We start from the raw sequence: 27,109 nt of genomic DNA, 5'->3' as shown, positions 1-27,109 counted from the left end.
GTGGCATGCGGGGAAAACTGCAAGAAGGCAGGAGGTGAGGAGCAAAATGTGAGTGTCCTGCAGAAGATTTCCTTTCAGAGCTGTTGGACTGAAGCAGCCCAGGGCTGTCTTCCCCTGCCTGACTTTTAATTCTGCACCCCCTGCATGCGATAGCTGAATGTCTTCTCTGAGAAGGATTTATCTGAACTGTATCTGAGCATTTGCCTTTGCATAATCCTGATAACTTGGCCATGAACTGGATTTTTATTGCTAGTACTGCAGCAAGACAGTTTACATCCAAATAGCTGAAATTTGTCTCATAAGTAGCCTTTTGGTCCCTCTCCCAGTTGCAGCTTAGCTCCTTCCTCAGTCTGGCCTGACCTATTAGACAAAAAATAAATACTACCAAGGCTCTGGTTTGGAGGGGAGGTGAGCTGGGATCAGCGAGAACGAGGAGTCTTAAAACAGTGCTCTGTTCACATCCCTTTTGCACTGTGGAAGGGGAAAGATCCAAGTGTAGCTGTAGTCTCAGGCATTCCTTTCTCACTGTCTATCTGTAAGTCTTCCTGGATTAGTTAGGCAGATCGCTGCCCAGCAGTCGCAGCAGAACTGTCACCCTATCAAGGAGAAAAGGAACAGCAATAAAATGTCTTCACTGTGAAATGCACATAAATGATTGGGGTGTAGGCATCACTTCTGCAGATCAGCAAAGATGCACCTTCTGAGCTGCCAAACTCTGTGTTCTAAGTTGGTTTCATTTCATTTCATTGCTTTTACTGTTATGGCTCAGTTATGGAGTCCCTGTAGCTGTGGGCTCTGGCTGTGCCGGAGGAGCGTGTGGCATGTATCACCACCACCCAGGGCGAGCAATGCACGGGAATTAAAGCTCAGAAGAGACCGGAGAAGAAAACTCTGTGACCAAATTGTTGATTCTGCATGAATATGCTTGGGGAGAGGAAACAAAATGTGTTTCATCTAGGATCGGAGCGACTGAGCAGGTAATAAAATTGCTGCTAATAAGTAAATGGCCTTTCCACCTGTCTGTGCACCAAGCAGTTGAGGGAGCTCAGGTGGCAGCTGGCTGGCCCAGGCCAAGTGTTTGCTCTTCATGGCGTCCCTCGCAGCAGATGGCTCTGCCTGGCCCCGCTGTTGACCGAGAGGCTTAAGTGCCGGACACACGGAGGTGCTGAAGCCCCTCTGCCTCCCGGGGGGCAGCGCCGTTTGGGGCTGGGATGCAACGACTGGAGGGAAACATGCGGTGTTGGCAAGCAGCCTAGGTTCTCCTATTCATTTATTTTGTAATGTAAACAAGAGGTTTCAATAGGGTTTGAGGAGTATTTCAGAGAACCTTGCTCCTAGGGAAACAGAGGACTGCAAATGCGCGTGAGTTCGGTTTGCTGAGATACGGACTGTGCAGGAACACGGGGAAGGCCTCACCCTGGTTGCGGAGGCAGGGATTAGACGGGAGGCGCTTTGGGGTCACCCTGCGAAGCCGGGTGCTGCCTCTTGCTGCCCGTGCGTTTACGCGAGGTGCAGCCTTCGTCCCTCAGCGCGCTCCGGCGGCGCAGCCCCGCTGGGGAAGGCTGCGGCTCCGCGGCGCCGCCATGACGGAGCGGCCCGGCCCCGCCCCGCCCCGCCCCTCCGCGCCGCCGCTTGGCCCCCGGCGCCCCCCGTAGGCGCCGCGCTCCTTCCGCCGAGCGGCCCGGATGACGTGGCCGGGCGGAGCGGAAGTGGCGTTGGCGGCGGGGCGCTGGGGCCGGCCGGGCGGCGGGGCCTTGCTTCCTGGCGGGGACGCCGAGGCCCGAGATGGCGGCGGCCGGGCCGCGCCCGCTCCCGCGCCCGCTGCTGCTGCTCCGCGCGGCCGCCGCGCTCCTGCTGCTCTGCCCGCCGCGCGCACGGGCCGACGAGCACGAGCACACGGTGAGGGGCGGCCGGGGGGCGGCAGGGCAGGGCAGGAGCCGTGCGGCCTCCTCCCCGGCGCGGGGCAGCGCGGCACCGTCCCGTGCCCTTCTGCCGCTTGAGGGGCGTTCGGGGTTGGCGTTGCGTTAGGAGAGCTAACGGGGCGTCCTGGCGCTGTGTCAAGCGGCGTGAAAGTTAAACCAACGCCGGGCGCTTGCGAGGAGCGGGCTGAGGGGCGCGGGGGTGTTCTGGCCGGACCCGGCTCCTGGGGTGGGGTTTGCTGGGGCAGTTCCCAGCAAGGCGCTGCGTGCGTCTTGAAGGGTGGTGGGTTTGGGGATTTCCTCGTAACTTGTTTATAATGGGGAGAAAAGCACTTCACAAAGCCGTCGTTAAATTCGTCTTTTTTTCTTTAGTGCTGTCTCTTCAAAAGTGAAATCTTTTAACAGCTTTTGCTCTTTTGAATAACCACCCGAGCAATTAATAATGGAGCTTACAAATTCCTTTTTGAAATCGGTTATTTTTTCACCTAAATGACTTAAATGTCCAAGATTATGACTGTCTCTCAGTTCAGCATTCTGGTTTGCATGATGTCCAGTTTAGTAACGTCACATGGAGGTCAGAAATAGCTGCTGGAAGAGGGTGGTTATCTTTCTTTGGAAGTCTGTCTTGTTGGGTAGACATATTGAAACTTTAATACTGTACAGGAGACTGGGGCGGAAGTATTAATAGTATAAACGAAGCACAAAGAGGTATTCTGTTAGCACACGTGTTTGTAGATTAAGAAGCTAAGGGAAGTGTTCTTTGAATGCTGCATGTCCTTGAATTTTCAGGTTTGAGAATGACTATGCTTGGGAGATGTATCTTTGTGTAATCGAAGTGCTTGGTTACGTTTTGGAGGCTCTCCTTGCTTGTTGTGAAGTGGAGGGGAAATAGTAACGTGCTAGTTCACACTTAGTAACTTCATCTTTAAGTCAGTGAAAGTTATTCTTTGGAGCCCACCTGACAGTGGTACGCAGTGTTATGGGCTGCTGCTTCCTTGTTAATCCTTCAGTGTGCAGCTCCTCGCTCCCGAGCACCTGGCTGCGTGGGGGTCAAGAGGTGTCGTTGTATCCTGCCCCAGTTTTTAATTTTCCCGGCAGATGTGCAGCGTCGGACCTATCTGCAGCATGCTTAATTGGAAGTACTACCTTAAGCATTTGATGCTCTGTGTTAGCAGGTTAACTTTTATATATTTTTTTTTACTGCTCCTGTAATGATATATCAGCTATAATGTGTGTCTGTATATAATACTCAAATTGGCTATTAATGTTTTATCTGTGTCCTTTATTTTATAACTGTAGAACAGCAGAAGTAAATATTATAAAAGGCAGTTGTGCAATAGAGGACTCCACGTTAAGCTCTAGGGCTTAGCGTCCTACTACTTAGAAATAAGTAGTGATGTTTCTGGGGTTATTGGGTGTGCACAGCCATATTGGATCAATAACTGAAACTATGAAGAAGCATGCTTTATCTTATATGTCTTTAAAAGCAACATATGCATTTATTTAGAGAAAGAATAGTGTAAATACAATTACATGATAAAGGCTTAGCTGCTTAAAATCCATAGTAAGTAAAGAGGAAATCAGGATTTGACACAGCCTTTAAAATCTCGGTTACCAAAAGACATCAATGTAACTTCAGACCATCACAGAACAATTTATCAGAAACTGAAAAGTTGCCTGCTGATTCTTCGACTTGTATTCATGCTTCGGAGTGTGTCGTGTCAGAGAATATCAGAGAATATCCTGAGTTGGGAGGGACCCACAAGGATCACAGAGTCCAACTCCTGGCTCCACACAGCACCACCCCAAAACCAAACTGAGAGCGTTGTCTAAACACTGCTTGGCTCCGTGCCATAACCACTTCCTTGAGGAGCCTGTCCCAGTGCCCGACCACCCTCTGGATGCAGAACCTTTCCCTAACACCCAGCCTGACCCTCCCCTGTCCCAGCTCTATGCCATTCCCTCGGGTCCTGTCGCTGTCCCCAGAGAGCAGAGCTCAGCGCCTGCCCCTCCGCTCCCCTGGTGAGGGAGCTGCAGGCCGCCATGAGGCCTACCCTCAGCCTGCTCTGCTCTGGGCTGAACAAACCAAGGGCCCTCAGCTGCTCCTCATATGTCTTGCCCTCTGGGCCCTTCACCATGTTTGTAGCCTCCTTTGGATACTCTCTTAATAGTTTTGTGTCCTGATATTGTGGCACTCGGAACTATGCTATACTTGAGGTGAGGCTGCACCAGCTCAGCCGAGCAGGATGGTCCCTTCCCTCAGCTGGCTAGCCACGCTGCGCCTGAAGCACCCCCGGGTGCAGCTGGCCCTTCTGGCTGCCAGGGCACGCTGGTGACTCCTGTTCAACTTGGTGTTGATGAGAACCCCCAGATCCCCCTCCGTGGGGCTACTCTCCACCCTCTCTTCCCCCAGTCTGTACATACAGCCAGGGCTGTCCTGTCCAGGTGCAGAATCCAGCGCTTGCTCTTGTTAAGCTTCATACAGTTGGTGATATCCCAGCCCTCTGGTCTGTCAGGATTTCTCTGCAAGGCCTCTCTGCCCTCAGGGGAGTCAGCAGCTCCCCCCAGTTTAGTATCATCTGCAGGCATACTCAGAACACCTTCTAGGCCCATATCCAAGTCATTTTTGAAGTCATTGAGGAGAACTGCTTTTTGCCTATGTTCCTGCTTTTTGCCTGTATCCTGATAATTATTCCATTTGTTGACTGTTGGCTGTGTACTTGTGGAAGCGAGAGTAGAGATGAGCTATCGGTGGCCTCATCGCAGTGCCATCTGATCCTGCGGGAGCAAGGTTGTTGGTCTAGGATTGTTGGCTTCTGCGTGCTCTTTGCTTTCACGGTTTCTGTTACCGGACTTGGTTGATTTGATGATAAACTATAAGAATACTCTGAAATACCTAAAGGCTTTTGTTTTGGTGGAATGGTCTAGGGAGTAGGTAGCATTTCAATATTGCTTCAGTTTAGTTATTAATGCTTTGTAAGCATGGAAATAAATGTCAAATAGTGAAAAATAAACACGAGATAGCCTCTGCTGAATAGCAAAAGACTTAATTTGTAATGACTGAGAACAGTATTGTTCTTGAACTTTCAACCTGATGGAGTTATGTTAAAGCCCTGAGACTGTAAATCTTGTTTAAAATTAACACAAAGTTAAGAAATTTGTATAGGATCTGTAAACCGTCAGTTAGAGAGACACTGTACGAAACACTTCCGTGCGGGTAAAATATATCTTTGCAAACAAAGCTGCATGCAGACGGGCAAAGCAGCCTGGTTCCTTTTTGAAGCTCCTGTGGTTCCATTTTGAAGAGGTGGAAGGAGTGTCACAGAAGCAGGACGAGGTGTGCCTGAGAGCCCCGTGCGCCTAGGCAGGGTAACAGTGAAAGGACTGCTGGTACAATAGCTCAGGCTGTGCTGCTGTACTGTTGTAGCCATGCTTTGGTGAGCCCTAAAATTCAGAGAGAAACGTGAAGATGTTGCTAGAAATAACTTCTTCCGTCTGAAGGAGAGCATGAGGCTGAAATCCACAGCTTAATTGACTCTGGATACGAGCTGCAGTTGCACATTATGACAACGCCTGACAGAATATCCAAGGTACTGGGTGCTAGAAGCCCAGGACATTAGTTGCTGATTGAGTCTTACTTGCTGCCTCTATTATTTCCTGCTCTGCTTTTTCCTCTGCCAGAAACAGATAACGTTGGTCCTTTTTTCCCTGAAATAAGTGCTAGCACTTTAGGCACTGCTTTCTGGGAAGCCTCACTCCAAACTTCAACCTGAGAAAAGGGGTAAAATTGTGGTGTGTCTGAAGGGAACCGTCTTGATTTGGAATCACTTTGCTGAATCATCACATAAGTTTTGGTAATTGTAATCCTCTCTGTGCCTCCAGCAGTTTTTGTAAAGTGTTTCTAATGGTTTAAAAAGATCAATAACATACCAGTCTTATACTGTTTTCTGCAGCGTTTCATTTACAGACTTAATCTAGCCTTATTTTTTTATAGGGGAAATTGTTTATTTCTAGGGCTTCTCTGCTCATTTCTACAGTTGTGCAAAGAGAACATTAAATTGTGTTCCAGATCGCGAGTGCCCTGCTGTGTAACAGGAAAGAAATGTGTCCTGTGCTGAAGGTGGTCTCAGCATTACCATGTTTGAATGGTTTTAGAACCATACAGGTGTATGGAAATTGTCTTTGCATTAAGCTTCGAGGTGGCACGCAGACCTGAGTGTTCAGTAGTTGTACTGTCGACTAATGTAAGTTGGCGCTTGGGCAGTGCGGAGTGTGCCGGCTTCATGCCTGTTGAATATTCAGCAGGGGACCGGAATGTCAGCGTGCTGCCTTGTTGCAGGTAGGATGGGCTCGGGCCACTTGTTGCTTGCACACGTACAAGATCCCTGTGCAGGCAGGGTAAGCATCCCATGCATCTATAGAAGGCATCTATCACACTTGCAGTTGGTTACAAAGGTTTTATATTGCTGTGTAAGAACAGTTAAGAACATATCATTAGAGTCTTCATCCTATCTTATTCTATATTAGTATGGACTATGTGCTATTGCTGACTTGCCTGTTAGGGTTAACAAAAGGCTATAGGATTTTGATTTGCTCTGGTGTGTTCAAAGCTCAGAGGGTACAGCGGAACAGTTGTTCATCAGCCAATATCAGAACAGAAAAAGGAGAAATTCAGGGTTCTGTTTGATCATTTTGTCTAGGGTGTCTGGCTGGTGGGTTTCTGGTGAAACGAGAACAGTTATTTCAGTATGTATTTTCTGCCAAGATGAAAGATGGTGCTTCTCCAACCCGAGGAGTGCTCATATAGTGGTGACAGAACAGTCCTACAAGAGTCTCTCTTCCAAATAAGACTTCCTTCCCTGTAAGTGCTTTGCCACTGTTACTTGCTGTAGACACTTTGACATTGTAAAGGCAAAATGCAAAACAAACAAACAAACAAAAAAACCTTGAACTCTGGGAGGCCGGAGTTTCTTGCCAGCAAATTACATTACCACTTAAAAAAAAAAAAAAAAAAAGGCTTTGTAGAACTAGCCACAGATACATCCTCTTGCATCTTCTGATGTTTAAAGAGTGAGAAAGTGATAATAGGCTTTGCTGGGACTTTGTGACAGCCTGTGCCTTAACTGCCAGGGCTTCTGCTGCCAAGGGGAGATGTGTTTTATACAAAAGAAAGACATAAAGTAAAAGAAGAACCTGGTTGAGGAAGGTTGGCAATATATATTGCAGAGAAAAATGGATGGGCAACTTCCTGATGTGGGAAAGCAACCAAGCTCCAGAAAACAGTTCAGCAGTCTGCCATTATTTTCTCTGTTCTTTGGGCTGCAGGATGAAGTTAGGATTAAATAGACATTTTAAGATGGGATGTTATGGCTGTCCAAGTTGTGGACTTCCTTGAAATGGTAGAGATGTTTCCTTTTGTGTGTCTCTGATCACTTCTATATTTTTCTTTAGAGAGAAGTTCGCTGCCTGCAACTGGGCACTTCAGCTGCCGGAGTGGAAGACATGCTGTACTAGACACTGCTAGCTGTCCTTTGCATATTTTGTTTAAATGAGGTCACAGATGGCTAACAGGAAGGCACATTTAAACCTGAAAGCTCATCCTTCTAATTGAGCATAATCCAGCAAATACAGAGAAAAGAAAATCCGTTTGATTTTTCTACTAGCCACCATCCCCCAAATTCAGACTGCAGTCGCTTAAGCTTGTTTTTCTTGCTGGAACCCTTTTGGTTTGTAAGGGCACTGGGGGCACCTGAGGGACTGCAAATTGCTGTAGCTGATGTTGGCAAGGTATGGCCTGGGAAGGCTGACGTGCCTTGTTCTTTGGTGTAGCCGTCCTGCACAAACTTTCTCTTGGGCAGTTCTGGGATGGAGGGTTCCCAACTCACTCTGAAGCAAGCCAGAAGCAAGCAGCTGAGTAAAACAGTGGTCAGCGTTGTCTTCTTCCAGGCACTGTCACAGATGAACTCACAGATGTGCCAATGCTGTCATGTTCCCTTACTGAGGGACGCGCAGACGTAGCTCGGTTTACACATAAGGTGTTGCAGGATAGGAATAATGCTAAACTGGGGGCTTGACAAGCTAGGACTATTTTGAGAAAGGTCTGTAAATATATTCTGCAGCTGTTAGAGGGAGAAACAGAAGATGGCTAGGCAGAACAACAGGAAAGAGGTATGGACCAACTTGTCCCTTGCTGCACTGGCAAGAATTAAAGGCAGTACCATGGTGCCAATTCCGCTATCTGCTGCTGAGGGGGCTGGAACTAAATTTCCTTTTTTCTTTCTCTCCCAACCTCTATTGGAAGTTGGACAAATGCGCTGCACTAGGATAACCCTTCTGGTTGCTGGCAAAGAGGAGGAATGTCTACTTTCTCTTGCTGTGCTCTTTACTTTTTCTGTTCTCCCTTACTGATGTTCTTTACCCTTCAGAATTGTTCTGCAGCATGTGCGTGCCTTTCGTGGCTGGGTTTGATGAGTGCTTTACCTCGGCTGCTGTTCAGAATGAAATTAGGAAGGTCTTGAAAATTTCTTCTTGATCACTCACATGAGACAGTGCATCTTTGTGAAGAAAGATGAGTCTTGTAATTGAGGAGACATCTGTTTAAAAGAATAAAATTATTTTACAAAATATGCTTGTATAAATCTTTGACTGTAGCTTTCAAACGCTTCATCCAAAGAATTTATTGCATCCCAAGTGCAGCTAATTATTTCTGGGTTAACCTGTTGGTATGACAGTGGTTGTTCAGAATAAGTGGAGCTGAAGAACCCTCGCTCATTTGGTAGGGGGAAATGGAGAGCTGCCTTGAGTGTTTCAATTGTGATCTATGAAATAGTTAAGGCTAGTTAACAGTTGACTTTCTTTTCTTCTCCAGTGTGTTTGGCATTTGTGAATTGGTCTTAAAATAGTACTTTATTCTTCTGTACTTAAAAAAAAAAATCAGGATCTGTATGGTGAGTGTGTTTGGAGGTGTGTACAGCTGCAAGTATTTCCTTTCTGCCTGAGGAGTTAGGTCACTGCCTCCTCATCTGTTAAACTTACAGTAGGTGAAGGAGTTGTGTTGGCTGAGAGGCTTTGTAATATTTGGCAGACCTGGCACCTCGTTGACGTACAGTCAGATGTAGTGCAAGTAACGACTGCAAATCACTTCATTCTCTTGGAGACAGGCAGTATTGGGATACCGATAGACGAATGGATTTAAGGACTTTTTTTCAGGGCCTTATGATTTAAAAAATAAAAAAAACTGGCTCCTAGCCAAGGAATGTTTTACTGGCTGACAGAAGCTGTGGAAAGTTAAGGGTGGTTGTTCCCACAAAGAATTTCATGGCAACCACCAGATGCCTTGCTGGTCTGGTTTTTCACTGTGAGTATGCTGGAAATGTATCCAGATACAGTCCTTCTGTCTGACCGTTTTGTCTCTTGGCTACTGTAGGTATGCCACAGCTGAGTTTTAGAGCTTCCTGTAAGGCGTCGTGCGCTTCTGGGAGTTTTGAATGTAATTCCTACCAGTACAGAAATGAAAAAGAGTTGCATTTTAGGAAAATAAAGTATACATGTCACCATGGGTAGATTGCCTGATCTGCTTGCTAATATTTTGTTTAACAAATAATTTGATACTTCCTTTGTCTCAGTGGAAATGCAGAGTTTTGCATTTGGCTGATAAATGTTTCCCCAAAACTTATAAAAAGTTTGTTTGAGACTTCTGCTTTTCTCCACATCATCTCACTGAATCTTCTGCTTCTCTTTCAAATTTGTGTGATTTTTGTGTTCCCTCTTCTGATACTTCAGGGTAGTCTCTCAGCTAAATCTTTTAAAGGAAAGCAGGCTGAAAGTCTTGTTCTGTAACTGCTGTCACCCAAAAGACAAAAACACCAACCTGTCTTTAAATGAAACCATTGCTTGTGATCGAGTGTCCTGCCTTGATAGTTACACAAATGAGAGAGATTCTAGAATATCTTTACGCTGCTGGGCTTCTCATCTAACTCAGTAACTTTATTTTTCAGTATCAAGATAAAGAGGAAGTTGTTCTATGGATGAATACAGTTGGACCCTACCACAATCGCCAAGAAACATACAAGTACTTCTCTCTCCCTTTCTGTGTGGGATCAAAAAAAAGCATCAGCCATTACCATGAAACATTAGGAGAAGCACTTCAAGGAGTTGAATTGGAATTTAGTGGTCTTGACATCAAATTTAAAGGTAAGCAATTGAAAGCGCGTTTAGTTGCTTTTAAAAAAACATGAGCCCGTAAAACTTGATTTTTGAGTTAGAAGAACTGAAAGTCTGCTGTCACCAGCAACTGAGTGGCTTTCTCATTGTTGCTTCTAATGCCCTGCCAGGTTGCCTGCTTCTGTTTGCTTTTCAATTTACAAAGTTTACAACACCCTTAAGGAAGGTGCTTGCAGCAGATGCATGCTTCTGAAATAACTGTTTGTATTTTATAGAGTAAAACTAAGCTTTCTGCCTATGAATGATTAAAAGTATATTTTACTGGAATTAATATTCTGCAATTACCAATTCTGACAGCGCATTTTTTTCTGTCATGTTGAATACTTCTAAACCCTCAGCAATTGGAAAGGAGGAGCAAGTACTCAAGAACTCAAAGTTCTTCTCTAATAAGTTAATTATTATGTCTGTCTGTTTACTGTCTTGTTTAAAATACCTTTGGCAAATACTTCTGTGGTATCACATTGGCTCCAACTTCTTGCAGATACATTTCTTGGTGTTATGGAATGAGACTTCTGCAGAATTTCTCTGGACTACGTTCTCTGGTACCCAAAGTCTTTCCAAACACTGTAACTGGTAGTTGCAGTGCTATAAGTAACAATAGATTCATTTTGTTTACATTGAATATAACATTTATATATTTGATCCAATTTGGGAGTCCGTGTATGTGTCTTAGATACTTTTTTTAACCATGAAGGCTATGCTTCATTGCATCAACAGTGCTTAACTGGATGGGGAATGTCAGCTTAATGTCTCAAGCCTGACCGTTTGCTGCCCGATGGGACTTAATTTCTGTAGGTTGCAAAAGTTTTATCCAGAATTTGGCATCTCCAAAATAAGAGACTTGATTATACTTGTGTTATAAGGTGGATAAATTAAATAAAAAAGTAAAAGTTGGTTAAAATCATGAACGCCTCAAAAAGGTTTAAGTTATATAAGTGATTGCATCTGTGTATTAAAGGAATTCAGAGTTGAATCTTTCCTTTAAGAGTTGAACTGTGCCTGCACAAACAATAGAAAATATTCCTGTTGCTGGTCTGCAAGATTTGTAGCCTGCTGAAAACTTTAATCAGTGTGAGGGAAATAGCCTTTGTGTCAGAGCTCATAGAATACATTCAGAAACAAATTGGAAAGAACAGAGAGGGCAACTGGCAGCAGTTCAACATGGCTGTGAAGATTAAGCAAAGCTTCTGTTGACAGAATACGATAAATATTTATTTTTTACAGCTGGTCATGTCTAATTTTTTGCTGCCTCTAATTGCTACATCTCTGCTAAGAGATTGTGTTATTTCAGGAACAAATGTACTCTCTAGATGCAGCATCAGACTGAAAAGACATAAATAGTGTTAGGAGTGGTGGCACTTTCTCCGCCCTATTCTAAAGCAAAGTAAGGTTTATTTCACCATTTTATCCCCCAGTTTATTTCCTGAACATTAGCAATGACTAATTAATTCCCCTGTCATTATCAACCTTTTGCCAGTTCAAGTCTGGGAGTACTGCAGCAGATTGTGCTGCTCCTCACTGCTTGGCACGTCTGTCCTGAGCCTGCCTCTTTCCTTATGGACCTGGAAGTAGTAATTAGTAGTCTGTTTATATAGTGGAAGTGCTGAGATGATACTGAGGGAAGGACTGGTTCAACAGCAGGAGCTGGCTGAAATGCTTGGAGAAGTTTCTTCTCCAGAGGTGCAAAAACCTAGAGCCTCAGCTGTATTGCAAGTACATGCAGCAGTGAGGCTGGTTAAGGCTTGCAAAGCACAATCTTGTTCTTCCACCTTGTAGCCTGAAGTTTTATGTAGTTTATCCTTCCAGAATGTTCTCTGCCATTTCTGAGGGAAATATGCAGAAGCAAAGTGTTACGCAAGTCCATTCTTCTGTGAATAACTCTCAAATACTTCTGAAAAAAAAAAAAAAAAAAAAAAAAAAAAAACTAAAGTGCTTGTTTCAGTAATTTTAGTTTAACACTTGCAAGAAAGGTACATAACACCTGTTTTCTTACACAAAAATAAGTTGAACTAAAGTGACTGAACTTTAATTTAAAAACAAATAAAAATGAGTTCCTTTCTTGTCATCAGAGTTTGACTTGACTGCAGTAACAGGTAAATGTGAAACTGCTTCTTGTTCATCATATTCAAAGAATTATTTAGGATGCAGCTGTCAGTAACTGAAGTACTACAGACTGGATAAATAAAAGTGTCAGTCGAATCAATGGAGCTTGTCAGTATTTCTGAAACAGAATAAGAAGCTGCAAAATCAAGGCTCTGCAGAAATGTATCCTGCCAGAAAGGGAAGTTTGCACTTGGATGCTCACAGTGGTGACTGGTGGGACAGATCTACAGGGTAACCAGGAATCCATGAAGTAGTGTTCCTTGTTGCATTTGCAAATGTCATGTGAAAGGACACCTGTGGCCGTGCAGGATAGCTGGATTTCCCTTTGGTTACAATATGGACAACGTTGGTCTTTTATTGTAGGTGTCAAATCTGTATAAATATTTTTGTGAAGAAAGTCAATTATTACCATACGCTTACCTTGTAATAAACCTTCAGGGTTTTAGTTGGCTTAATTCTATTGTCAAGCTAAATCTAGAGTAATGATGTTTTTCATGTAATATGTCAAGTTTTTTATTCAAGCATTTCAATTGACATCTTCTACACGTTACACCTGAGACTAGTGAATTAATAAGCATATTGAACATTGCCTTCACAGCAGCTTCAATTAGAAAATTATTTTTTGACATTTCCATTAGTACATTACCAATTAGAGTAGATGAATTTAAAGGGGAAAGGATTTTTTTAACATACTGAAATTTTGCACTTATTTAGAAATGTTATTAAATTACTGTACTTCTGAATAAGAACTCCTTTCCCAAAACTTCTCTTCTGCATCACCTCTAGAGAATGTGACGGGTGTTCAGGGTGATGTTCAGTGTACTAGGAGATGGTCACATAGAAGGCTTTATATGGTTTATATGTCTGTAGTTTATAGGTCTGAGTGAAACCTAATTGATCAGATTTTATGGGAAATTTGAGATCTGGCATAAGTGTACCTCCTTTTGTAATACATCTTGCTTCCGTTCTGTTGTAAAACTTTTGTTATTGTGCTACTGATGTTAGTGAACCCGCAAATGCTACCTCTTTGGCATCCATGAGGTAGGCACTATGCAATACCTGCCTCAAACTTCACATTCCTCTTACAACCATAACTTAGATTAAAAAGTATATAACAAAGGCAAAACTTTAGATCTGGTAAAGCTGCAATGAAGTAATCTTCAGCTTCCGCAGCCACTGAATGCCTTTCTAAGGTACTTTTATTTAATTGTGGCCTTAAGTGTAGCTGTCTAATCCTGTCCTGTAATTAAAAATAAAAAAGGTTTCTCCTGAGCAACAAGTGATAGGATAAGAGGAAACACCCTTAAGTTGTGCCAGGGGAGGTTTGGGTTGGATATTAGGAAAAATGTCTTAATTGAAAGGGTTGTGAGGCATTGGAGCAGGCTGCCCAGGGAAACAGCTAAGTCACTGTCCCTAGAGGTCTTGAAAAGGTGTGTCGTGCTTAGGAACATGGTTTAGTGGTAGACTTGGCAGTGCTGGGTGAACAGTTGGACTTGATGATCATGGACATCTTCTCTTCCAGCTGAAGTGTTTCTGCAATTCTGTAAATCACAGCTGCAGTGTTCCTGCTGGCTGGAGCGGTTGTCTTCGCTCCCTTTGCCTGGCTTCCTGGAGGAGCTGTTTTAGGGGAGGCGGGAAGAACTGGACTGCGTAGTGTGACTGAGAGTGAGATGTCTGCTGTTAAAATCATGCATATGTTTTGCAAGAATTAAATTAGGTTGTTTTGAATAATTCTGCTGGCTTTTCATGTATGTGCACTGGATTAACTTGTAACATAGTTGATCTAACATAGTGATCTACAGCTGATTGTTTTATCGCTGTGAGGGCTTCTTGGTGTTCCGGATGCTGGAGGGAAAAATCCCCCAAAATGGAGGAAGGCAGCTTTTTGGTGACATGCTGCTATCTGCAGACTAAGTCGGACATCAGTGCCATCATTTCCCTTCAAATGATATTTCAGTCTTTTTTTTTTTTTTTTTTTTTTTTTTACAGCAGCAAAAGCCAGTATTTACGTCCCCCAGGATTAGATGCAGAATGGCTTATTTCAGTTAGCAAAAAAAAAAAAAGCAAATTCCTAAGGTCTGAAAGCCCATGGAGGAACTTGGCATTGTCTTATAATCTAATGCCAGATTTGTTTTAGTTAATAACTGCAAACAAAGGCTGCTGTATTAAGGCTAAAATGGGAAAGGTCTCTCAACAGAGTATGTATGCGTAGTTCATATGATTTTATTTTAGTAGTAGCACTTGCTCCCATTCCTGTGTGCTGGTTCAGCTGTTTGTGCGTCTTTTTGGTGAACATACAGGCAGGAGAGAGAGAGATGCTTAAAAATAACCGGGCCTATACCACTTCCCCCAGATCATGCTTCCCTGCTGTGGTGTTCTGCAGTGCTTCATTTAACAGGCTCTACCAGTTGATCTTTTTGAAGCAACTTCACCCCTATTTTAATTCATGTGTGTTGAACCTCTCTGTGTTGAAGAATCCTACGAGAATAAAATCTAACATTAGAAAGGGGCTATGTGTTACTTCATTATAGCATAAAACTGCTAGAGAGGGACAATAAAATGCCAAGTATTATGGAAAGAATTAATCCCTACTTAGCAACAAATCCAGAAAGTAGGCATTATCTTTTTTTGTTGTTCTTTAACTGATGTCAAGGTGACTCAAAAACCTGTTAAAGTGAAAAAATACCAAAGACAGGCTTGGTTGTGCGTTGTGTTTTTTTTGTTGTTGTTGTTAACGTCATCCAAAAAGTATAGGATGGAGCTCAACAGAGACATTAATGCAAATTGAGGCCTGGATTTGTAAGTCTTTTCCCACTGTAGTGCCAGCTTTAATGGCTTTCCTCACCTGAATGTACCTGTATGGATTGTGAAGGCATAACCCACAGATGCTTCAGAATGCTGGCTTGAATTATTTTGTTTTTCTTTGTTCCCAGCCTTCTAAATGACTTCAGAGCAGTAAAATGTTTGTCTAGTATGTCAATTTGGAAAAATGATTTTTTCTTCACTATACGTATGAGACTTAGAATGCATTTGTTACATCTTGGAAGAACTAAAAATGGAAAATGTTAATGTTTCCATAGGAAATAGAAAAGGAGTTGCATCCCCTGCAGAACAGCCAGTGGCACTATTTTCTTCAGGGCTACAGGAGATTAGTCCAACTGTGCAGGACTGCTGTTGGTTGATTTCTTACTGTCTTGCTTTTCCAAGCTCTACATCAGATTTGCTTGACCAGAGTTACTGTCCATACTTCTGTTTTCACAAATTATTGTTATCAGAGATAGTATTTTGCATTGGAAATAGTCTATCAGTTGTTTTTTTTTCTGTATAGGTGATTGTTTTCTTGTTAAACTTTGTTGTAATCGTGTGTAGGAGAGCTTGAGTAAGCTGAATTTCAATACAAAATAGAGCTTTATTTGGGGCTCAAATTAATACTGTCTACTCGGAATAGGTCCAAGTTCTCAGTGGTAACAAAGGAGGGAGCAGGAAGCTGGGATTTGTTTACATTCACTTTATTTTTTACTATTTGGAAAGCAAAAACATTCACATAGAAGCAACTGTTATTCTTTATCTCTAAATCCATTGCTGCTTGAGTTCTTGTAGATATGAGCCCTTTTGTTGTGTTTCTCTTGAAAAGGAAATTGAGGTGTGAAAACGTGGCTGTTAACTGCATTACTTCTGATTTGTAGACGCTGAAAAATAACTTTCTGGCTTGAAGGGGTGAATTTTTTTTATTTCCAAATGCAGCCTCTTGTGTATTCTTTGCCTTGTTCCTCCATTTGTTTTCTTTATTTTTTTCATTTTTATCTTTACCCTGGTTGCTTTGTTTCTTCCTGTATGCTGTCTTCTTGAAATTGCTCAGAACTTTAAAATACTTTCCTTTATAATGAACAGTATTGCTAGTGCCAATGGGGACAGTCAATGAGCCTGGAAATACTAAAATGGAGAGTGAATATCATCTATAGTTTTATTTGTTAATAATTTCATAGCTTTTGTTAAAGTGTTCTCACAATCTATATGACCAGATAAAGCTACCATCAGCAAACGGATCTTCATCCTGTGCAGGTAAAATAGCACAAGGAGACTTTGAAACATTCCTTATCCAGTCAGTGGGAAGCTTCTTCATATGGAAAGGCAGAATTACAAGAACAGTCATGTAATTGCTTTAATGGTTCTGTTCTAAACGTCCTTTTCTGTTACCTCCTTGAACATAGCCAAGAAGAGTTAAAGACTCCAAGAGTGCCCATTCTTCCATCTGCTTGGTTTCTCTTCGTTTGCAGCCAGCTCATTAATAAATCATTAACAATGCTTTAATATTTTTTTTTCAGACGATGTAATGCAGACTACTTACTGTGAAATTGACTTGGACAAAGGAAGAAGAGATGCCTTTGTGTATGCTATCAAAAATCACTATTGGTACCAGATGTATATTGACGACTTGCCGATATGGGGTGAGTGATGTGCACTAACAACTTGATTGCAGCTACAGGATTACAACCCACTGTGCTCACGGGTTCTGTGAAGTCATCGATGAATAAGCTTCATTACAAGAAACTCACAAGCATGTAGAATTTATGTAACCAAATAATACAAATGAGTTGAAGGAAGAGAAGGGTGACAAGTACTAATGAATTACACAAGCAGCGAAAGCCAGTTTTGTTTCTCAGCTACTGATTTAATAATACAAAATTCTTAGGGTGAAATTCTTTTAAAAGTTCAAGTAAGTGGTAATTAGGTCAAAGATAAGTTCTGTTTTAGTGTGTTCACGAATCGCAACTTCCGTAAAACATTGTCTCAGTGTTATTTTGGTAGTTCCTCAGTGTGTTAATAACACAAGGTCTATTTGATTTACTTTTATGGTAATTTTGTGGCTTTTAACAGCTTTGCATGTGCAGTCTGTGGTTATATGGATTAGTTTTATTTCATATGTTCCTGTACAGTTCTTAAAATTGTTCTTGCTGAGTACTATTAATCTGGTCTAGAAGTGCTTGTGTGTTATATCAATTTTATGTGGCTTCACTGCTGTTGTCTCGTAAACTCTGTTTTTGTCACTCCCCTCTACCTAGTCACAATCCTAGTAAAGAAAGCTCTGCACATTATGCTTTGTACTTTACAGTAATAGTGATCAACCAAACATCCCAAACTCTAACCTCCCTGTTGTTGATGTAAAATGAAGGGAAAGGAAAAGCACCACAAAACGCTGTTACAGTAAGGTTTTTGTTGCCTGTGTTATGAGAAAGATATGAAACCCCAAAATAAACCCCACAACACCTGCAAAAATACAGTTTAAACCTAGTGGTAGAAGTCCTTCGATGGGTAGCATCATTCAGCATACTACCGATCATTTCTCCATTCTGACAGAAGCTGGGTTTCTTTTTTTAGCTCTTACAAATTTAGTTGTTTTTAGAAAGTAACTGACTCTTGAGTCCTAGCCAGAAATGCTAGAGCTTTATTTATCCGTTAGTCAGGAATTCTCTTCCTTTTTTATTTTTATCTCTTTTTAAGAGATACATTAGTGTGTCTGACAGAAGGACTCATACCATCTTAGTTCTTTTCAGCTGGTTTGCCTAGGGTGTGTAACAGCTCTGTGCCAAGGCTTGGAGTAGGTCCTAATCAGTAGCCTTTACTGTGCTTCTTGTGCAACTTCTGGGAGGCTTTTTAAAAAGTCTGCATGAATGACAGTCGTTGCTGCATTTTTTTTTTATGGTTTTGACTTTTTAGAAGAGGGAGGGGGAAAAAAGACAACAGATTTTCCTAGATTGGTGGCAGCTTTAGACTGCCCAAGGCTGATGGATGCTAGGCCGGTGATGTGGCCGGTCTCAAAAACTTTTTTGACTAATTTTTCTCATTTTGTTTTTGGATTTTTTCATCAGCTCAAATACTGAAGAACAAATATACTTACAAAACTTTCTACACACTGACAATTTTATGATCTGAAAAATCTATTTTAATGGGAATCTGTTTTTTTTTTTAATGTTCTTCAGTAGTGTGCTCTCTATGCACTAAAAGTCATTCCTAATGCTACAGCTTACAAATGTGCAGTCTCTGGGTATCCTCTTCTCTGGGCTCATCCAGATAGTTCTGTAGTGCTCTCCTGTCTCTTGAAAACTTGAGTTAAATTCATGTTGTATGTTCTTTGTGGTTTTCCACCTATTAGTAAGGCTTACTAATGTTGACGTCAGCGTGACATGCAAAACCATTAATGTTTGACATTATTCTTAGGAAGTCCTCAGAACATCCAGTAAGGAGTACTCTACTTTCAATAAAGTCCAGGTGTGAATACCTTTCTTAACTGTTGGTGACTAAAAGTAATGACTACAAACTGCAGTTTGAAGGCTTTGGAAGGATTGCACTTCATCTTCTGACCTGAAAAGGGCAACTAACTCTTTTTAAGTGCATTCAGATAAAACAGTTCAATTTTCTGTTTTCTCCTGTTCTGCTGTCCCCCAGTGGAGTAGCTAGGCTTGTCTGTTTCAGGACATCTCCCAAAGTATATGGAGCAGTGTATTAATTCATTCCTTCGGGTGCAGCAATTGATCAGAATGTCCTTTAAGTGGTGTAGAGAATCTGTGTTGTCACTGTTTTGGATAATGCCATGGGAACAGATGGTGTGCCAGGTGTTAGACTGGATGGCATAGGCACAAGCTGGCAAACTGCTTCATGCATGTGGCATATACAAGGCAATTCTGACAGATGAGCAGGAGTAGAAAATACAACAGAAAAAGACCTCCTTGAAAATTAAAAGCACACGTAACATGTAAGTGCCATTCCTTCACACCTGCTTCTTTGTTGTAACCTGTTTCATGTCCTTTACCTACTTACTCTCTCTCCCCCTCCTGGTCTTTGTATATCTTGGGTGCTTTTATTGTAGGTTTCCATCTTGTATGTCATCTTCTCTGTGATGTTCTTGACATTTAAAGGTAATGACTGCTTGTTTTCTTTCAGCGTACTTCATTCTCTGGAATTTTTCAGGGGTAGATTATTCATTTTGCTGTAAGTTATTGAAAAATAACTTAATCATGGCTAACAATGAGCGAGCTCTTCTTCAGGAGCTTCTGAGCAGTGGTCAACATTGGAGGTGACCAAAAATCTTCAAGTAAATGATTTTTTGGTATTTTTTTTTTAGTGAAAGTAACCGAGGGAGTAGTCTGGAACTGTTTTTTGGGGGGAACTATCAGAAACTTGAGCGCAAGTGAGAGCAAAAGGTGTGTTCTGGGGATCAACTAAGGAGCAGAGAATGAAAGCAGAGTTCTGAAAAGGAAGGGGAGTGAGTGAAGGGATAGACAGAACAAGGAGATGAGAAAATATGGAAGTCTGGGGCTAACTTGTATTCATGGAATTTAAATCTGTGTTCAGTTCTTCATCAGGTAAGAAGTCTATATAAAATTAGAGGAATTGTTACTAATTCTTTTGTTGCTTGTGCAGTATTTGTACCTGAATGCTTTGGTGTGTTAATGCCACTGCAAAATGCTTCTTGTAGGTGACTGTATTACATGGACTGCACATTCAGTCATAGGTGGTAGAAGGAACGTAAGGTCTCTGTTCTCTTTTTACTATAGTAATATTACTTCATAGCTGCCAAAACTTTTGTAATCTATATTTTTAAGCATAATTACATAATTTTTGAAAAGCATACCTGTAATAGATGCTTACACTTGTTTCCTGTACAGGTATTGTAGGAGAAGCAGATGAAAATGGGGAAGATTATTACCTTTGGACTTACAAAAAACTTGAAATTGGTTACAATGGCAATAGAATTGTGGATGTCAATCTGACCAGTGAAGGAAAGGTGAAACTGGTGCCGAACACAAAAATCCAGATGTCGTATTCAGTAAGTAATCTGGTGATGCATGTGTAATAAGAAACTTTACATGGTAAAAGAGCTTTAAAATAGTTACTTGTATACCTACAGCTATGTATGGATGTAAAATTATATTAGAGGAAGATGCATCTTCACTTATTCAAGTATTTTTTTCATTACTGAAAAATCTTGGCAGGTTTATTAAGAGTAAATATAAAATGAGTGTTTTTGAAATACTTCAAACCTAACAAAGCTACTATATCTGCAGAAAAGTGCTTTGATAGAAAAGGAAGATGTCCAAAAAGATATGGAGTCTAGAACTGTAGAGGACCCCAAAGAACCTACACAATTCCTTAATATTTGCAACATCTGCAACATAAATTTGAGCTGGATTCTGAGCTAGGAGCAAAACCCGGTATAAACCTGTATATTTTGCTGGCAGTTAGTATTAATGCTTGCTTTGTTTTTACAGTTGCAGTAGAAATTTATCTTATTTGTATAGCCTTACTTATAAGGTTTTCTTTGAAGCCTTCTGCTTTTGTATTGAATTGTTACGATAAAAGGTAATGAAACAATAGTGTTTGTTCTGTGATAATGAACAGGTTTTTTAGTTTTCCCGTCTTTGATTATTTGACATTTCATGAATCTCTAATGGATCACTTCTCTCATGTTCACCACATGTATACAGAAACTAGTTCTTACTGCATCACTTTTCTACAGAATGTTAGCAGTAGGTGTCAGCATAAGATTTTATTTCAGAGAACATTCTTGCTGCTATTATATTTGCCTTATTTTTAATAAGTTGTACTGTTTGAAGTGCAGGCAATTGTTTTTATCTGTGCCTTCTCAAGTTATGTTCCTGCTGCAAAATTGACAGATTTTTTTCAATTTTCTATTTCAAATACCACCAGCATTGTGAAGTCCATTTGCTCTCTTAATTTGGAGATGGACAGTGCTGAGTAGCTGTCAGTAATTAAAGTAACATGAGATGTTTCTTTTAAACACTTCTGGTGTACAGACCTCAGGACTTACCTTCCCATCTCTTTTGGCACCACTGGACAGTTGTTGGGCTCGCATGTGTGTGGTATTTAACTCATGAATTGTATCTGGTGGACTTACTTTAAACAACACTTTTTAATGGCAGATGCTCTAATGAGAAATGTATCTGCTTAAAGCGGTGCTGAACAGCACTCAAAGTTTTGAGCTGTTAATTTGAACCATGCTGTAATTTGACATGATAACATTAGTGTCATACCTAAGAGTGAGTGTCATCTCTAAATCTTTCAGTTTTAGTATGTCACAGGACTGTGGTGAGTGATAGGGGTGTTTAGTTATGTTTGTAAGCTTGCTTCTATAGTGAGTAAGAAAGCATCTTCTGGAAAAGATAGATGCTTGTCGTTTATCTTAAAACATGCAAAACAGAGCTGCATTAGTTTCACGAGCAATAAAAATCATGATGTTTCTTAATCTCAGCATGCTTTCGAAAAAAATATTAGCATACATTTGTATTTAATTTCTGAAATCGCATTAAAAAATTTGAATAAGAACAATTTTGTGAAGGATTCTGAAAAATACTTTTTGTACCATATTAGCAACTTCATCAGCACAGTTAACACTTCCAAATCCAAAGCAGTGCTCTGTGGAGCTTAGGGAATAGACAGCAGTGATGTATGCTGTACTACTTTGTGACAGTATGGCCATAAATTTATACTTTTCCAATTGTTTTCAGCCTTGTTTATTGCTAATTGAAGAGTTTACATTGCAGAATGATGTGGCCTTAAAGATTTGAGGTGGCAGCTTTTTAGCTTGTATCTTTCAAAATTTTAGTGTCTGTCTTTTTGGGTCCATCTTGAACCCTTTTATCCAGTTTCCTTCCAGGCTCCTTGTATCTCAGTTTGTGGCCTTTTATTTCTTCTTGGCATGTTTTAAATCTCCTCTTATATTTTCTCATCTCCCTCACTTCTGCTGGACTGCTTTTTTCTTTGGCACTGTACTCAGAGAATTTGAGTACAAGAGGCTGATGTCATTGAATACCAGTTTCAATGCATGGCAGCAAGATGGATTTCAGCTTCTATGGGGGGAGCAGTAGAGGAAGTTTTTCATCACTCATTGCAACACTGGTAATGTTCTCCACAAGCCTCTTTCTGTCCGAGACAGTACATGGAAATGTTGAGAAAGGAAGCCTGCAGTCAGAAAGCAGTCTTCAGAAAAAGATCTAAAGTGGATGATTTTAAAAAATTGTTTTGGGTTTCTGCACGTGGGTATAACGGAATATTATAACAAGCTTCTCAAGTGTAAGTTTTTCTCTTTTTAGGTGAAATGGAAGAAGTCAGATGTGAAATTTGAAGACAGATTTGACAAGTACCTTGACCCATCTTTCTTTCAGCACAGAGTATGTACTAAGACTACCTTACAAAATATCCCTCTAAAATGGGTGTGTTAGTTCAGATGATGTCATGAAATTTTTTGTCTGCTCCTATTACTGTTCTTCTAAGGAGAAAATGAGTCAGAGGGACCAGTTTGAAGCAACCAGTGATGAATTTATTTCTGGACCTTACATTTATTCCCTCAGTGTATTGGTTGTGTGTTTTTTTTTTTGTTGTCCTTTTTTTTTAAAGGAGCATTTTGGGGTTTGGGGTTACTTTTTCTTTAAATCGCTTGCCTGTTGTATGCTCTGGCAAGCTGGCTTCTGCCTCTTTTTCTCTTTGCAAATTTCAGAAATGGCGTTTGGGTGGCCCAGAGGTGGGAAACTGTATTTTTTAATATAAAAACATAAGCTCAAACAATCACACCTAATCATAAAGTGAACGTTGAAACTATCTCTGAATAAAATCTTTCACAAACACTTTGAATATAATTATTTGATTGAAACATTGGCTATCCAACGTGCTTTTCAGTTCTTAAAATCTTAATTGTGCTGGACTCCTTAAACTCAATATTGCTGTGTTGTAAACTGCTTGAGAATTAGAAAATTAATTAATTGAAGTTGCAGTCTGGTACATCAGTTGAAGTACAGTAAGCGATGTGGAAGGTTTCTATGTAGAATCCAGGACTGCAACAACTTCTCTAACTTCTCTGAACAGACCTGAAGAACCTCAGCTGATATGGCATAGAACTACTAGGCAATGGAGGGTTATATAATAAAATAAAAAAATCTTCAGGTTAATTATTTCCTCTCTTTATTGTTCCTCATGTCTTTGTGGTGTGTAAATCTGAGGTTTTCATCACATTCAGCAGCTGGCAAATAAATGTACGTCTATTTACTTGATGTTGTGAAATTTAATTCTTGTTAGTCTGATGTACTGATATAGACTGGAGCCTACTGGACTGCTGTATTAATGGTAAGGTGTTTTGGGACAACAAGACAGGCAGGTATAAGACTGCTTTAAGTGGTAGTTCTGTTGCTTTAATAGGGTGGCTTCAGTTTTCTCTAGTAATGCAGTAAATGTCTGCATGCAAGCTTCAAGTGTGCAGCAGATACTAGGCAATTCAAGTAGATACATTCACACACTCAGAAGTGATGAAACTTCAGGGACACAACTGTACAAGTCCACTGCTTGTCAGTTGAATGACTACAACTGAATAACTACAGTATGTACAATTCTGATTGAAGTAAATGCAAGGCAAAAAGGATTAGCCTAAACCAATTGATTATAACAGTCGTGATGGATTAAACCTGTTAGTACAATCTCCTTAAAGGTTGTATACTGAGCTACGCTTCTTGCTAAAATTAGAAGTTTTATGTTATGTTTAGAGCTTGGTAAAAAATAGAAAGCATACTTGTCAGAGGCTGTACTTTGGTCCTGAGCAGAGGAAATGTTTGTTGGTTTTCTGATGGGGAACATACTTTTTACTATTGGAAACCTCTTTAGGACGGCAGCAGTACATTGTGTTGCCTTTACTTTGCCCAAGGGAGCATGCATGGAGTTGTTCAAACCTTGCGTTTGCTTAACTGAACTGTGGTACCTTGGTCATGAGGAAGTTTGGCTGTTGAAAAGCTTTGTGTGGTGTTTCACAGGCCAGTTTTAGCGGGGTGTTAGCGGACTATGCAAATCTAGTGTTGCTTACATTAGTGCTGCTTACTTAGCTAGTACTGATAAGCTGTTCCATTAATCAACGATATATCTGCATTGGAGCAAATTTGAAACACATTTATGATTCTGAACCTTCAGGATGTGTTTTCTTTTTGTAGATTCACTGGTTTTCAATTTTCAATTCTTTCATGATGGTGATCTTTCTGGTTGGCCTAGTGTCTATGATATTAATGAGAACTTTGAGAAAAGATTATGCAAGATACAGCAAGGAAGAAGAAATGGATGATATGGTAAGATCTGCGTTAACATTTTTATTTCAGGCTTACTAATTTCTCTTTGTATGTTTGTCATGTTAGCTGTGATTAAATGGCTTTTTTTGGGTAGACAAAAAACTCCTGATGTGTGTCTTGAAAGTGTTAATGGTTTCCTTTGTAACACACTCCTAGGCTGCAACCCACAATTCTGTCTGTAGTCACTCTGTTAATGTTCATACTCACACTCAGATGAAATGAGGTCCATTCTGAATGTGTAATAGACGCCTGCTTTTACGTCTAAGCGCTTCAGAGGATTTTGGAGGCAGGGAGGGAATCTAATAGAATTTACTGCATCCTGCATTTAGATGGTAATTTTTAGCATCTTAGTAAGCATCTGAAGAGTAAACATCTCGCTTGAATGCATCAAATCTAGAAGAAAAGTGATACGCTTGAAGTTGCTTTACTAAATCAAACCTTTAATATATGATTAGCTTGTGTGTTTGTCATTGATTGTGATGACTAGACTTATTTTTTTTTTTTGTTGCTGTTCCTAGGACAGAGATCTAGGTGATGAGTATGGGTGGAAGCAGGTCCACGGAGACGTTTTTAGACCATCCAGTCATCCTCTAATATTTTCATCGCTTATTGGTTCTGGCTGTCAGATTTTTGCTGTCTCTCTCATAGTCATTGTCGTTGCAATGATAGAGGATTTATACACAGAGTAAGTGTAATTATGCTGTGCCTCCCACATATAAATGAATAAATGAGCAAAATAATTACAAAAATAAATGTCTTAACCGGTCTGGAAAAAAAAGTGTTCAAGAGTTTGTAGCAAATTATCAGTAGTAGTATTTAGGAGAGGTCTCTTAATTTTTAGTGACATTTTGTTGTACTATTGTCACATGACTTGGTCTCCTTTAACTTCACTAAGCTTTTTAAAATGACATTATGAAACTGTAGTTTGTTCCTCTGCAGCATTGCTGGTAGGTTATTTGGGAAATAAGTACATGGTTTCACTCCTGTTTTCATCTGGAGTGACGGCATTTTCCTGACTTATCCTTTTTTTTCCCCATTCTGTAAAGATTGTAGTATGACCTTACTGTGCTGTGACAATGCATTAATTCAATTTTATTCACAGCTCTTGGGACTGGAGATTTAATCTCTTACATTTATGGAATCAGATGCTTCTCAACCAGTGTTGCATGCAAAGCCTCCAGCAACAGGTGATCTTTGGTCCTGACTGGAGACAACTTTCTTAAAACAAGCTGTACTCCAGTTTCAATTTAACACACCAATTATGGTTTGCCTAGGTCTCTACCTTGCTTTTGATTTTGGAAAGTGGAGAAAAGTTGTATGTTTTTTTTGTGTGCATGTTCTTTTTCCCTTTCTCTTGCATATCACCTGTAACCATTGGTTTAACAAGTTGCAATACTTCTGATATACCACTAGAGAGAACTCTTGTTTTTGAATTTAGCTGCCTTTTAATGGCATGTTTACAGATCTACTCTGTAGTCAGTATCTTGGTGTATTTTCATTTTTCATAGGGTGTTATTCCCTTTTTTGGTCCCATTTGTCATATTTCTGGATAGGCTTATATACACATTTTTAATTGTACAGCATATTGGCCCTTTAAGAGAGGGATTTAAACCATTTCAGAATGTTTGTGCGCTGTAGTGAAGCTGTACGTTAGCAATAGTAATTGTAAAAGGCATCAGAACAATAATTTAAAAAATTGTGTACTTAATCTTTTATTGCAATAGGTCTTTTTATTACTTTCCTAGTGACTTTAATTCTGTGTGTATAACTGAGTAGTTGACCAAACCTCATACAAAGAATTTGTATGTTGAGGAAAATAGCAGTGCAAGTTGGAAAATGCTGTAAACCAGAACTACAGAATGATTGCCTATCGATGTTCTTCAGGTCTGTTAAAACTCTTAGAAGTCAGGCACCTGATACCAGCTAAAAGCCTCTCAATGGAACTTGATCATGTCAGCTACTAATTTATTAATACTGGATTGTATTTTGAGCAACTTTGCCATTAGAATATTTAAAACATAAGTGAGTAACCTTTGAGAATAAGAAATTTTGAGATAATTTCAGATGAGCATCTGCTGGTCGCTTTACGGGTAGCCTGTGTTTACACATGTCACTTCAGACTGTGCTTGATATGGGTTTTTCTGTATGTTTCCAAAGTGGCTTAAATCAGGAGAGCTGTTAAAGCTGGTCTCTGTGTAACTTTTTAAAACAGAAAAATAGCTTTTTCAATACAAAAAAAAGAATAGAAATGTTCTTGTTTTTTTTTTTTTTTTTAACAAACAAATATTACTGCACTGCCCCTTTAGAGCCTGTGTGACAAGCAGTATATTTACTTAGTTTGCTTATTCCAGTCATGAAACTGACTAAAGATTGCTTCTTTGAGTAAGGCAGGCATCCAGTAATTTTTCATCAGAAGCCAAGATACCAGTAGTCTGGAATCTCTCAGAGCAACTAATGGAGAGATAATACAGCGAATTGGAATTCTGCTGCTGCTTTTTGCTACCAAAGGATAGCAGAGGGATGTGGGGAAATAGCTCTATTCATGAATAACATGTCTAGCTATTCTTAGATATCATTTTAAAAATGTGTTTTGGGATGGCTTTTATAATTTAAAATTATTAGTTTTTGCCTGTAAAGTTTCAGAAGATAGGCCAAAATGAGTGCTTCAACATTTAATGAGGTGATAATTTCAAAATATCTAAACTCTTCTGATTTGACTATTCCATGCTGATTTGTGGCTTC

The 27,109-nt window shown here is 40.5% G+C and overlaps 1 protein-coding gene across 1 annotated transcript in view; it reads left to right on the top strand.

Annotated features, from left to right (window-relative positions):
• The first annotated feature begins 1,692 nt into the window (after positions 1-1,692).
• Positions 1,693-27,109, top strand: part of TM9SF3 (transmembrane 9 superfamily member 3) — a 44,183-nt gene continuing 18,766 nt past the window's right edge. The window contains exons 1-7 of the mRNA XM_035329622.1: positions 1,693-1,899; positions 9,917-10,112; positions 16,571-16,693; positions 19,913-20,073; positions 22,358-22,435; positions 24,236-24,367; positions 24,886-25,052. Of these exons, the coding sequence (XP_035185513.1) occupies positions 1,786-1,899; positions 9,917-10,112; positions 16,571-16,693; positions 19,913-20,073; positions 22,358-22,435; positions 24,236-24,367; positions 24,886-25,052 (971 nt within the window). The 5' untranslated portion in view covers positions 1,693-1,785. The remainder of the gene's footprint in view (positions 1,900-9,916; positions 10,113-16,570; positions 16,694-19,912; positions 20,074-22,357; positions 22,436-24,235; positions 24,368-24,885; positions 25,053-27,109) is intronic.

This window comes from Oxyura jamaicensis, chromosome 6 (assembly GCF_011077185.1).
Source record: "Oxyura jamaicensis isolate SHBP4307 breed ruddy duck chromosome 6, BPBGC_Ojam_1.0, whole genome shotgun sequence".
Lineage (NCBI taxonomy): Eukaryota > Metazoa > Chordata > Aves > Anseriformes > Anatidae > Oxyura > Oxyura jamaicensis.
Note: the sequence above shows the minus strand (reverse complement) of the source record. Positions and strands in the feature narration are given on the sequence as shown.